Below are 14,595 nucleotides of genomic sequence, written 5' to 3'. Positions count from 1 at the left end.
ATGTTCCTAGCTGCCATGGTAATCTGGGCAGCTGTACTCATCAACACAGAGGCTCTCCATCGAGACATTCTGTCATCCTTCTCCTCCAACACCACAATCTCTTCTCCCCCAACCTCCCCAATTCCTGCTGGTCCGTTGATGCTGAAGGCCTGTTAAGGCTGGACAACTGCATTTACATTCCAGACTCCAATGACCTTTGTCTCTGCGTATTGCAAGACAAACATGACCACCAGGTCTCTGGACACTTCAGTCAAAACCAGACCTTAGAGCTAGTCCATCATGATTATACCTGGCCAGGTATCCACACCTTTGTCAAGAACTATGTGTCCTCTTGTACTTCTTGTGCCTGTGCCAAAGTCCCTTGTCACAAGCCTTACAGCTTACTTAAACAACTCCCCATCCCCAATCGCCCTTGGAACTCCATCTCCATGGATTTCATCGAACAGCTTCCCTCCCTTCTGGATTCACTTCCATCCTGGTCATCATGGACCACCTGTCCAAACAGTGCATCTTCATCCCTACCCATGATACCATCACCTCTCCAGAACTGGCCAAACTGTTCCTGCTCCACATGTTCTCCAAACATGGAGTTCCTTCCCACATCACCTCCAACAGGGGTCTGGAGTTTGTTTCCCATTTTTTCTGTTCACTTGCTAAAGCCCTCAACATCCACCTTCACTTCACCTCTGGTTATCATCCGGAAGGAGATGGACAAACTGAATGGATGAGCCAGAGGCTCAAGCAGTACCTGTGCATCTATAGTAATTATCAGCAGGATAATTGGTCCGAACTCCTGCCTCTTGCAGAGTTCACATACAATAAGGGCTACCATCCAAACATCACTGTTCACCTGGAGTGAGACTTCATCAGTATGCACCCATGAGTACTCAGTGGATCTCAACTCCCTCCATCACTTCCTTTGTGAGGAAATGCACCATGCTCAGATCTGTTACCAGGGCCCAGCAGACTCCCATTGGAGTCCCACCCCAGCTTTTGAGGTAGGAACTTCAGTCTGTGTAAAGGCTAAGTACTTCTGCTCCACCTGTCAGGGATGCATCCAGGGTGGAGGGGGCCTGGATGTAATGCCCAGCAGAAGGACCCTCTTGGGGTACAAAGGGGGCATGCATGCTGATGGGCCCAATGTGGGACTGCAGTCCCTGACCACTTAGACTGAAGTGGAAAATGTGAGAAGAAGGTTACTTCTTCAGTTCCCACTTCAGGTACATTTATGTAGATGCGGCTTGGGTCACATGATGGGTGCCACATCATCCTCGGGGAGAGCCACAGCCATCTGGGTGTCCCTGTGAGGGATCCTGAGAGCGTCTGCTGCAGGTGCGCATGCTAGGCATAGTGGGAAGCTGGACAGGTTAACAGTACAATGATACAAGGGAAAGTGGTCCATGTAGATAGAAGGAATAAACAGAAAGGGAGAATGAAATAAAGGAGAAGGAGGAAAGAGAGAAAAGGGGAGAAGGAGGAGAAGGAGAAGAGGGAGGAAGGAGGAGGGAGAAGGATGGGTAACAGGGGAGCAGGTGAGGTGGGCCCAGGTGGAGCCAGGTCAGGCGGGTGTGCCCTGACACCACCCAACCCTCGAAAAAGCTCTCCAAGAAAAACCTTGGCCCTTTGAGATCATCACCAATGTTGGTACCCACTCCCTCACTCTCCGCCTCCTGGACAACATGCGAGCCATCCACCTGGTATTCCATGTCTCACAAATTGAACCCTCTGTTCCAAACATCATCCCAAACTGCCACCAACCACTGCCTCTGCCAATAGGCAAAATGGAGTTCGAAATTGAGGAGATTCTTGACTTGAAGATTGACTGATGTAGATCCAACAAGCTGCTCTACTTGGTCAAGTGATTAGGTTATGAAGGGACTGATGAGGAGATGCAATGGCTCCTTGCCAGCAAACTTGATCATGCCTCCGACCTTGTCGAGGCATTCCACTCTCAGTATCCAGACAAGCCTGGACCCAACACTCCTTAGGAATCCCAACCCCTCTCCCATTTCTCCTTTCTCCCAACTCCTCATTCCCATTTGGATTTTTTCTGTAACTACAGCTCCCCTCACCTTACTAATTCTGGGCCTTCAAGGGTTCAGGCCTAAGAAAGGGATATTGTCATATCCATCCACAGTCACCACCTTCCATCACCTCCAGCCATCCCAGATTGCCTCTGCTCCTTCATCTCCAACCTCAGAGCCTCTGGATTCCGCAATCCCCTCTGACTCCCCTGATGGTCACCACCCACTCATTTCAATATATTACCTACACCTCCCTAAGTACGGAACTCCGAAGGTCTCTGGACAGCTCTGACATCTGCAAGCACTGCAAGTGGGAATGGACTCCTAGAGGGGAGAGGGGGAAAAAAGGGAGGGAATGCTCCAGCTTGCTCCCTGACAACTCAGGGAAGAAGAAGAGGGGGGGTGAAAAGGGTTGGGTGGTCCACTATACTAGATTCAATGTTGTTAGCTGTCATATCCATACAATCCCGACCTCCACTCCAGGCTCCCGGAACTCCGAAACTGACTCTGGAGCCCTACTTCCCTTCCATCACCTTCTCCTTGCCAACTCCCAAGAGGTTATCCCACCTCCAGCTCTGACACCACCTTTGGTCCGACTCCGGAACATTCTGGGTCCGACCTCAACCTCGACACCTTCCAGACAAGCACGCAACACCTATGCTCCCAACTCCGGACCTCCACTCCAGAATCCCGTTCACATCTCCATCTCCGGAACCTCCGGTCTTAGCTCCAACCTCGGACTTTGACCCCACCTCCGCTTATACCCATTGTATTGGTTAGCTCATTCCATTCAATTACCTTTGCCAATATTCCAGAGTTTAACTTCCGAGTTCAGGCTTTCCAGACTTACTTTGGACCTTGCAACTATTGCATTGCTCCATTCAATTCTGCTATTCTCCCTCATTCCTATTTGGGCTGCTGCTTCCTTTCTATTTAGTCAGCTGGCCATTCCCCACTCCCCTCCCCCTTCCTTCCTCCTTGGGCCTTGGCCCTTCACTCCTCCTTTGGGAAACACCATTGAGTCAAACCCTTGACCCTCAGTGTTGTTCCTCATTCCAGCTCCCTTTGTCTGCTTTCGGAGTACCCTTGCTCCTTTTGATTCCGGACCCCTCCTTATATACAATGTACATAGTAACTTGTAACCTCAGTCCGAAATTGACTTGAATTCCCCCAAGTGTCAGGGTTCAGCACCCTGCCCTAGGGTGCCCCAGACTCCCCAACCAATCCCTTCCTTCCATTCCTTCATTGTTGCCTTGTTGTTGCCTTTCTGTGTTGTGTATCCGCGCGCACGAGATAGCGTGGGAACTTTCTGAGCGAGCAGCTCGCCCAGAATGTTCCCACGGGTCACAGCCACAGTTCTGGGCAAGCAACTCGCCCAGAACGTTCCCACGCTTACTGGGCACTGCCACCTGGATGTTCCCTCCGGGTCACACTACACAACTCTAAGAGCTGTATAGTTGTGGGCATGTGACCCATTCCTTTATATAGCAACCATGCGGGGAGATGAGACCTTTACCCTTCTTCTCATCTCATGCCCCACATAGGCAAGTGTATATATTATCTTTCCTTTTACTATACATCTCATGCCCCGCATAGTGTGAGGACAGGTTAGATGGGGGCTGAGGTCAGGGAGCCTCCGAGTCCGAGGCCGGGCCCTGACACCAAGAGACTTCCCCTCTGCTAGATCTGAAATTAGGGACCCCTAGGACAACCAGCAATGGCACAGCGCTGAAGGAGAGAATGAAGGAAGGTCAGTTGGGAGGTTCAAACATGACCACCACCAAGCTGTTCCCTGGTTCTTTAGTTAGGATGGGGAAGTGTACTAGTATTATTTGTTGTAAATATAGCACCAATCCGAGTGTTTTGGCTAATTCTATTTTTATGGGTTAGTCTAAAGTTTCTGGGAATTGACTTACAGATAAACCGAGCCCTGCAGAGCTGTTCCTTTATTGAAATTTCTTAATTTGTCTAGGTGTAATTCTGTGTAGCATTGTTTAATTTGGAATTTAACTTGAATTAAATCTTCTACTTGGTGAAGTTTCAAAGATTCTACTCAGTTAATGGATTTGGATTGTGTCTGGAGTGTCCCTTGAGTTTGTTTTATTTTTGTCTTATTTTATTGCTTGTTTTAACAGTAGCAAAATAACTGTTTTGTGTTTACACTTTGAAATCTGGAGTGTTAACCAGCTCTCCTGTTGAAATATCTACTTAATATTTCTCTCCTTAATTGCTGCCTTTTACTACAGTGGCAATCTTAACTGTATATCACTTTTTCGCACTGGAGTGACAACCAGAAATGCTTGAGAAAAATAATACTCTATTTTCTTACTTCTCTGAGGGGGGTGAAAAGTCGCAGAAAGGGTCTCCCTTTTATACTCCTTGGGTCGCCTTCCTTTTTCACGCTCTACCTCGTATTTACAGGATTTATTTACAGTGTATTTTTCTCAAACTGAATAAAAAATGAAATTTTCATGCTATAGTTCTACTGTGCTTTGCTGCGCTGAACTGCAGCTCTACTGCGGTCAGACTGTGCCTAGAATCCTGATTGTCCTTCCTCGCCTAAGCTATTTTAATGGTTAATTAGAACTTGACTGTGCTGCATTTGTCACAGTTTCCTATTTCAAATTCCTCATATTTACCATTAAATTTGCTATGACTCGGTGATTCTGAATTCAAACTTCGCATTACTATGCGTACGGCTGCACTGAGACCTTCAGCTGATTTATTCCATTTTTATTCAGTGAAAATGAGACTTGAACTGAAATGAGTGAATTATTCAGGTTTAAAACCAAAAGAAAAAGTTGCTAGTAGTCAAGAATTACTCAAACGAATGTATTATAGCTCTCCACTTCATTAGAATATCATTCCCTAAAATTCCTGCCATGGTCCGTCGTAGTTTAGTGGTTTTCGTGGATTTCATTCATCTTCCTTGATTCCCCTTTGTATTATCACATCCTAATCCTCCATATGTGTTATTTGTTGTTATAGTAGGTCGTCTTCGATGATATCATATTTTATGTATTTTATTTAGGGCTCTGGACCTCTTGAAGCTGTTTTCCCACACGTTTTCAGGTTTCTAACTTCATGTCCTTGTATCTCATTCATTTCTGGATGGTTTCTCACGTTCTTGGTATCATAAATTTTCATTTATTCCCACCTTTCCAATGGTACTAAAGTTGTGTTCTATTTCTTGGTATTCGTCGAGTTAGAAAAAGTTTGCACGCACATTCGGTAATCATGTGCATCGTTCCCATAGTCATTCGTATGCGGGCACTGTTTCTGTTTAATTGTTTGGGATTTATGGTATGCGCAGGTGTTTATATCCTTCATATAGGCTTCTGTGATTTATTTCAGATTTTTCCCTCATGTTCTAAGGTTGTTTTGCACTTTCCGTGCTTTGTTTTGACCGGGCTCTTCCTTATTTGGATGGAAATTGGTCTTCGCGATTTGCCAAAGTGTGGATCTCGGTTCTGACAGCCAGTTCCCTTTGCATTGCCACCCTCACATGTCATTAAACATGTGTCAGGGCATACACCCTGACCTAGCCCATACCGCATCCACACCCACACTCGCACCCGCACCCGTGACTGCACCCGGCTGTTGCACTCCCCATGCGCGCCCTGTGCCGGATGCTCAGTGCGGCCGGATGGCCCGGACCTCGGGTCTCGGGTCTCATGTGACTTCCGGATATCTCCGGAAGTTTTTGATGTATTGTGGCCACTGTGGGAAGATGAGAAGTTAACTTCCTTCTCATCTCTGACCCACAGTAGGCAAGTTGTATATACTTGCCTCTCTTTTATATATCATCTCTGACCCACAGTAGGTTGTGCCCTGGACAGGGCTGGTTACACCTGGGACTGTGGACCATAGGGGAGGGTCATGGGGACCCAGGAGTCGTCCCCTGACAAGATGATGCAGATTTCTATATTCCTGTCATGGGTATAACTTCACAACGGCTGGACCGTTTGGGCTGAAAATTTGCATAACTATAATTCCCTATTTTTTATAATTTCCGTGTAAATTTCGTTGTATGTTGTAATTATGGATCCTACGCAAACATTGTCTTTTCCCTGAGCTCGGACTTTGGATGTCGCTATTCCCATTATTGGATATCTCATTAATGCATGATCCTTTTATTATGAAAATTTGGGTGGATTAAGATTAGATCCCTTGCTTTCTAATGGGCCATCAAGCTCGTCTCGGTCGTTACTGGTTAGCCTTTGCACTTGCTTTTTAAATGTTGTCCTTGTTTTGCAGGAGTTTTAGTCATATCTCCATCGTTTATGGGTAGTTTTCTCTGTAATTACTTTCATTGGGTCCGTTTGGGGGACATCTACATTTCCCATTATAAACACGACTTTGAATTTTGCATTAGTTCCTGAGGAATCCTTGTTCCATGGTACTTCCATCCTTGGCTATGTGTGCAGACATGGGAAAGTAGTTTCCGTGGAGGTTCTCTGATTGTTTCTATAGTCAAATCTTGGTCGATTGTCCTAATTCTTTCTTTAATATTTGCTATAAATTCCCCCGAGAATTCCGTCTTGTTGATGCTAAGCTTGAAGTATTTTTGCTAATTTTCTTTCTTTCAATTTATCACATATAGTCATAATAATTCGCAAAAATTCGTAAAAATTTATTAAAATTCAGGTCCTTCTATTTTCTCATATTTACTTGTCGTATGGGGTTTTGTGATTTATCTGGCATATTTCCATAATGGGTTTCCATAGTGTGACCGTTATTTCTCCTACAGCGCTCCACATGAGTCGCTGAGGCCAAGGTCCTTCCACGCTAAGTCTCCGATTCCACTCCAGAGTCGTCCGAATCCGCCCATTCTAACAGAGGCCAAGGTCCCTCCTTGCTCAGTCTCTGGTTCCCCTCCAGAATCATCCGCCCTCCCCCAGTTCTAACAATGCCAAGCTTTCCCACTGGGTTTTGGTGCTGGCTGGGGGATTTTGTTAGAGACTGGAGCGAGACGAAGGAGTTGTCTCTGTGGCGGAGGGCTTCAGCCTCAGCGACTCAGACCAGGAGCACTGTGCCAAGTTACACATCCATGCCCTAATTTACTTACTGGCAATGAGAACTAAAAAGGGGGATCAACTCTAGTTGATTTTATCACTAGGGTGTAACCTATCTGCAAGTTATGTATATATAGTTACAGTGAGGGTGGGCCCGTGAATAGTGGGACTGAGTGGAGCAGGGCTAACGGGGGTAGATGTTAGCTGACTGAATATTACTGACAAGTCAGGTTGCAGGTTTAGTGGAATGATGGGTTATAACCCACAAGCGGAAAGAGGGATAGGCCTGAAGGTAGACTTGCAGGGCAAACAAGTGAATTGCCCAGCAGAGGTGGGAATGCGCTAGCGGATGTCAGAGCTGTCCGGAGAGCTTCAGGGCTCCATACTTAGGGAGGCATAGGTAATATTAGTGGCAGAGGAGCAGAGGTGATCCAGAGGAGCAGAGGTGGTCGAGGGTGATGGCTGTGGATGGATATGACAGATTTGTTGATTTCCAAGGGACTTCCCTTGGCCATTCCAACCTTTGTATTAGATAGATACAAGTCCCATGACATGTATGGCAAATGCCGAGATGTCTTTCCTTATCGAATACATAACCCACAAAACCTTGTACCGTGATTGTAACCATCACACCATTGTGCCACCACTGTAAACTCGACCTGTAACCTCAGAACTGTCCCCTTCCTATGTCTACCTCGACATTCCTACATTCTATGACAAAACCCCAACAGCCCAGTGAGTGTTCCATCACCAGACCTTCCACCACCCATTCCCATCAGTCCACTGAGTGGTTGAGCCCCCATTCCCATCCTTCATGCAGTACCACATCAGGTACTGCAACCCTTCCTCCCTCTTTGGGAGGGAGAAGTGACCCAGGCTCCCCCAGGATGCCTGGCCACGTACCCATGGGCCTGATTTCCCACGGTTATCCATTCCCATTTGCGGGGCCACCAACCCACAAGTCCCAGCCACCCACACTACTGGTACGCTCATATGAGCACCAAGTTACCATTAGAAGACAGCCAGGTGGCTCCCTCAAGGAGCCCATGTTACACTCGCTACCAGTATGCTCCCAGGAGCACCAAGTCACCACTAGCTGGACTCTGGGTGGCTCCCTCAAGGAGGCCCCACTACACTCACTGCCGGTATGCTCCTTAGAGTGCCAAGTCACCGTCAACCCACCCACAGGTTGCTCCCTCAGCAAGCTCCACCAGCCTTTGACTGCAGAACACTCCTCGAGCACCAAGTCCCCGCTATGCGACCACAGATTGTTCCCGGAGTTCCAATCACTCCTTGATGAACCATGTTCCCCAATGGGATACCCTCCAGCTCCATCTGTGAGCTGAATGGTTCAGGTTGGTTCCCTGGAACCCATTCCTGTAACATGCAGTTATCAGGCCAGCATCCAGTGACCAATGGGAGTCAGGTGGAATAGGGGAGGAAAGATGAGAAGATACAAAAGTATCAGAAGGGAATGCAGCAATTATGTCCATGTGTAGAGTCTCAGTATCTGTTAGAACTGGGCGAGGGCGGATGATTCCGGAGGGGAACCGGAGACTTAGCAAGGAGGGACCTTGGCCTCAGTGACTCATGTGGAGTGCAGTGCCATTGCTGTTTGTCCATTTGGTCCTTAATTTCAGAGGCAGTGAGCAGGAAGTCTCTAGGGGGCATTTCAGGTTGATTTTAGACTAAGGGCCTAAAACAAGTATGTACATACAAGCGCCTGTATATAATGGAGAGAGGTGAAAGCACAAGGAAACAATGGGGGTCCAAATTGGAACAAAGGCATCCAAATGGGGACAAAGGGATGATGGAATCGGAGCAGCACCAAAGGTCATAGGTCAGAACCTGTGGTACATCCGAAAGGAGATAGGGAGGGCAAAGCCCAGAGGGGCAGGAGGATGAGGTGAAGTGGGGATGATGACTAACTGGCTAAAATGGAGAGAAGCAGTAGTCCAAATAAGGATGAGGGGAAAGTGCGAAAGATACATTACAAGCGGTGAAAGTGCCAGATATGATCTGTGGAGCTTGGAGGTTGCAGAGCTTACAGAGCTTACAGAGGCAGGGTTGAAAGTCCGAGAAATGTTGGCAATGGTGTTTACGTAGTATGAGGTCACCAATGCAATGGACTTAAGCCAAGGTGGAGTCAAAGTCCGAGGTCAGGACTATGACGGAGTCTTGGAGCGAAGGTACAGGTGGTGTCCGAGTATGGGGTACAGGATGGCAGCGGAAGGTCGTAACTTGGCGGAGGTTTGATGGAAGAGGGTCAGAAGGAGAGGAGTGAGGAGAGGCACAAGAAGAGGAGTAGGAGGAGGAATGATTGTCAGGTCCGAAGGTCGGTATTGGAGCAGACAGAGGTAGGGTAGGAGAGGGATGCGAGGGGTGAGGAGGAGGTGTGAGGAGGTGTGTTGTTCAGTCCGAAGGTGAGCATTGGAGCGGACAGGGATAGGATAGGACTCCGGAGATGGTGAAGCAGGGGGTCCAGGAGTCGGATCGGGATCAGGTTTGTACAGATATGACAGGCATGGGGTTTGGCAAAGAACAAAGAAATGTCTTACCTGTGTGCATGGTCCATAGGAATCTCCATTTCCATAACACTGCATCTATGTCCCCAACCTAAATGATCTCTGACTTCATGATCATCTGCTTTCAGGCCACTTTGGCCAGATGTCAGAGACCGGGTTTGGGACAAAGATGACATCCCTGTGGCAGAGGGCTTCAGCCTCAGCAACTTATCCCAGGAGCGCTGTGCCTAGTTACACGTCCATGCCCTAATTTACTAACTGGCAAGGGATTCTAGAAGAGGGGAAACTCTAGTCGATTTTATCACTAAGGTGTAACCTATCTACAAGTTATGTATATATAGTTACATAGAGGACAGGCTCATGAATGGCAGGGCTGAGCGGAGTGGAGCTAACAGAGTTACAGGTTAGCTGACTAAATATCACCAATGAGTTGGGTTATGGGGTTAGCGGAGTGACAGGCAATAACCCAGAAATGGAAAGGAGGGATGGGCCTGAAGGTAGACTTGCAGGGCAGGCAACTGAGTGCCTGGTGGGAGCAGGGGTGCAGTTGTGGATGTTGCAAGCAGGAACAGACTCCTAGAGGGGAGAGAGGGGGAAGAAGGAAGGGAATGCTCCAGCTCACTCCCTGACAACTCAGGGAAGAAGGGGGGGTCGGGAGGTCCACTGTCCTAGGTTTGATGTTTTTAGCAAACAAAACCAACCACTTAACTAAACTGGTGGAATTGCCCTAAGGACCAAATTTTTCCTTAGCTTTAGTTACTAAGCCTCTCATCACACCCCAGAGTGCACTGACTCCAAGCTAGATGTGAAGAGGGGGGGAATTCGCTTCTTTTTCCTAACTAAAGTACATACTTATATCAAATTGCTACATTGTGCCAAGGAATAGTTCTGAAACAAATGGCTTTGGCTAGAGTAGGCCTCCACCAACAGTGGTAAGGTTCAGGCACCATTGGCTTGAGTAAAATCCCAAAGAACAAAAGAAAAATGAAGTGAAAATCAAAAACTTCGTCATATCACCCCCATCACTGCGCCAAAACTTGGTCCCTTCATACCATCCGACTCTCCTCAACTGTAGCTTTCGAACGATACCAATTTTGTGGAATTTGGTGTAGAATGGGCTGAGAACGGGAATTCAGGGGCATGGGATCCATGATACAATCGTCCATGCACAGGGAAACTTGGACTAAATTATCTCCTAAAATTCCGAAAGTTCCTTGACAATATCCCTTGCATTGCTCACATATTCCTAGCTTGAATTCCTCTGGAATTTCACTGAGGCTGACCCAAATGTGACCATCTGATGTTCTCATGTATGTTAGAGATGATGCGAAGCGCAGATTCAGACGACTCCAGAGTAGAATCGGAGACTTAGCATGGAAGGACCTTTGCCTCAGCGACTCAGGCAGAGCGCTGTGCCATTGCTGTTTGTCCATTTGGTCCTTAATTTCACAGTAGGCGAGCAGGAAGTCTCTAGGGGGCATTTCAGGTCGATTTCGGACTGAGCCCAAAACGAGTACATATGTACAAGTGCCGATTAATGGAGGGGGCAAAAGCACAAGGAAACGAAGGGGGTCCGAATTGGAACGAAGACGTCCAAACAGGAACAAAGGGTAGACAGAAGCGGAGCGGTACCGAAGGTCATAAGGCAAAACCTGTGATATGTCCGAAAGGAGGTAGGGAGGGTGAGGCCCAGAGGGGCAGGAGGATGAGGAGAAGTGGGGATGATGACTAACTGGCTAGAATGGGGAGAAGCAGCAGTCCAAATAGGGATGAGGGGAAAACACGAGAGATACATTACAAGTGGCGAAAGTACTGAAGATGATCCATGAAGCTCGGAGGTTATGGAGGTTACAGAGGTTACGGAGGTTACGGAGGTGGGGTTGAAAGTCCAAGGGATATTGGCAATGGTGTTTATGTAGTATGAGGTCACCAATGCAATGGACTAAGACTGAGGTGGAGTCAAAGTCCGAGGTAGGGACTATGACGGAGGCTCGGAGCAAGGTACGAGCGGTGCCCAAGTACGGAGTATGGGACAGCAGTGGAAGGTCATAACTTGAGGTCAGCGGAAGAGTACCAGAGGGAAGAGAGAGGAGAAAGGGAAGAGGGAAGGAGTGGTGGAAAGGAGAGTTGTCAGGTCCGAAGGTGAGTATCGGAGCGGACAGGAGAAGCGTAGGAGGATGACAGAAGGGTGGAGGTGTTGTGAGGGAGGAGTGGAGGAGTAGGAGGAGGGGTAGTAGGAGGGTGGCGAGAGGGGCGGTGTTCAGTCCAAGGTGAGTATCGGAGCAGATGGAGATAGGGGAGGAGAGGGAAGGAGGAGTGGAGGTGGCATGGGAGGTAAAAGGAGGTGTGTTGCCAGGACCGAAGGTGAGTATCGGAATGGACAGCGGTAGGGTAGGACTACAGAGGTGGGGAAGGAGGAGGTCCAGAAGTCGGGTCAGGATCGGGTATGCACGGATATGACAATGTAGTCCCATGACACGTGTCAAGTCCAGGAGTCAGATAATTCCCTTGGTTTCTCCACAACTACTCTTCCATTCTGGATGAGATTCTGCGCTGGGTCTATGGGTTTATTCCACAATTAATGCCCCCTAGATCATCCTCCACTGTTGACTTTTGTTGACCTTTTCCAATTGAGTTTTGGTCAAGTGCATGGTGTCATATCCCAGACCTCCCACCTCCCTCCGCCCTAGTCCTAGATGACTCTTCTAATCTCCACCAGCCCTCCCAATCTCTCTCTGCTGCCTCCAGTTGATGCCAACGATCCTAGGACTACCTCCTCCTTCGACTCTCTTCCACCCTTCCTCCCATCTATGTCCACATCACCTCCGGACCTCCCCTAATACGCCTCCACCTCCTCAGACCTCTTGTTTGAAGGATATGGACCTCAGTCACCTACTTGTTGTTGGTAACCCTCAACTTGTCCATCCACCCTCCTTCTTACTGTCATATCCCGGAATCCCGACCCCGCGCACTCCCACCACATCACACCTTCCTAACAACTTCACCATCCCCTACACCTTGCCTCCCCACTCTCCAAGTCACCTTCCCTCCTGACTGTCTCAGCTCCGGTCTGGTTGCGGCACACCGAACCTTGGCCACTCCCATCCCGGAACCTCGGTCCCGAGTCGGAACATTCGGAGATCCCGAATTTGCTCCGATATCCCGACGGACCTCCGACATCCCTTGACATGCCCTTAAACCCTTCCTCCACCCATTTCATTTATTTGAGTCACCCAACATCCTTCGGATACGCAACTCCGTTTTCGGAGCTACCCGCATCCTTCGGTGATCTCCCTCACGTTATCACTTATTAGTCATCTCCCATTCTTAGCACGACTACCTTCTTATTACCATTCAGTCAGCTAACCCCCCTTTATCCATTTGTCTTCCCCATTCATTTTCCGGCCTCCAACTCCGCCCTCCTTGGCCCGACACCTCGGTTCCCCGTTTTAGATATCGTTCGGAACCTTTCGGTACCTCTCGGTATCATTCGGTACCTTTCGGTGTTTTCCCCATTTTGTCATTTCGGGCTTTGACTAAAGTCCTCCCCATCCTCCTTTAATAAATACACGTAGATTAGAACCTGTAGTTCCTCAGTTCTAATCTCGACTAAAATGCCACCCAAAGTCCCTCTGAGTGAATCCTGTCCCTGTTCTACAAGACACCTCAGACATAAGAAATACAAGGACTAACAGAGACGTAACGGAGGCACAGCGCTCCCTCCGAGTCGCTGAGGCCGCGTCCTTCTTAGAGCCTCTTGTACCATCCAGCAGAACCGGGCTCCCTGAGAAGCTTCGGTTCACTACCGGAGCCCTCGGACCCCCCTCTAGTTGAGCCCCGCCTGCATTCGGACTCACGCATTTACCCCCCTCTTCCATAATCAAACGGGTTTTTGACACTTACTTCTGGTCTCTGGCACCTCCAGTCATGTACCTCCAGTACCTCCCCACTCTCCTACCTTATCTCTGGTCATGTTAATCCTTATTGTTGTATCATTTGATATTTTCTACAACCCCAATATTCTGGACTACAACTTCTGGGCTCCAGACTCTTCCGGACACCTCCCTTTGTAGTTCCCTTGCTCATTCATAGATGGGCCCAGGTGTCAGGGTTCAGCACCCTGCCTTAGGGTGCCCCGGACTCCCCACCTACTTTACCCCCTTTTATTCTTTGACTGTTGCCTTGTTGTTGCCTTTGTGTGTTGTGTACACGCGCGCATGGGATAGCATGGGAACTTTCTGAGCGAGCAGCTCACCCAGAATGTTCCCACGGGTCACAGCCACAGTTCTGGGCGAGCAACTCGCCCAGAACGTTCCCACGCTTACTGGGCACTGCCACCTGGATGTTCCCTCCGGGTCACACTACACAACTCTAGGAGCTGTATAGTTGTGGGCATGTGACCCATTCCTTTATATAGCAACCATGTGGGGAGATGAGACCTTTACCCTTCTTCTCATCTCATGCCCCGCATCGTGTGAGGACAGGCCAGATGGGGGTTGAGGTCAGGGAGCCTCCGAGTCCGAGGCCGGGCCCTGACACCAGGCCTTACCATTCAGTTGGTTTCTAATTCTCCCACTCCACAAACTTCAGATGTAACTCAGGCTTTTCACCTATTCTATATTTGTCCTGCAGAGTCTTCCTATTTACTTCTCCTTCCCCTTGGTAACCCTTGGTTACCTTCAGATCCTTTTACCTCTGCTATATGTACACATGTACCACTCTAGTAAATAGTTCCCCCCAGTTATAATATTAAGTCCTTGAATCCAAATCCTCTCCCATGATGTCTACTGCATTCTACTTGCCTGTTGCTCCACCCTGAACCAAGAACTGAGTGACAGATGCATCTAAAGGCGCCTTGGTATAAACCCCCAATGAATCATGTGACAAACGATTGACCCTTGTTAACGCCTCCATCGTTAAGTAGTGAGGGGGGGCTTCTGGCCCCCTTCCACTGGTGGCCTCAGTTCCTCTGTCACCAGCTCCCCTGACAAATTGGGGACAACAAGGACATAACGGGTGCAACGCTCCGTT

At 48.5% G+C, this 14,595-nt stretch overlaps 1 protein-coding gene across 1 annotated transcript; it reads left to right on the top strand.

The window, feature by feature from the left end:
* Positions 1–1,920: 1,920 nt before the first annotated feature.
* Positions 1,921–2,770, top strand: EI90DRAFT_3129570 (uncharacterized protein; the record flags this gene model as incomplete). The annotated part of the gene is made up of 2 exons (XM_039064210.1): positions 1,921–2,282; positions 2,473–2,770. 2 exons carry the CDS (start codon positions 1,921–1,923, stop codon positions 2,768–2,770), a joined length of 660 nt encoding a protein of 219 aa, XP_038911825.1.
* Between the last annotated feature and the right edge of the window lie 11,825 nt (positions 2,771–14,595).

Source organism: Cantharellus anzutake, assembly GCF_015039405.1.
Source record: "Cantharellus anzutake strain C23 chromosome Unknown EI90scaffold_58, whole genome shotgun sequence".
In the NCBI taxonomy this organism is placed as follows: Eukaryota; Fungi; Basidiomycota; class Agaricomycetes; order Cantharellales; family Hydnaceae; genus Cantharellus; species Cantharellus anzutake.
This window is presented reverse-complemented; position numbering and strand designations above follow the sequence as displayed.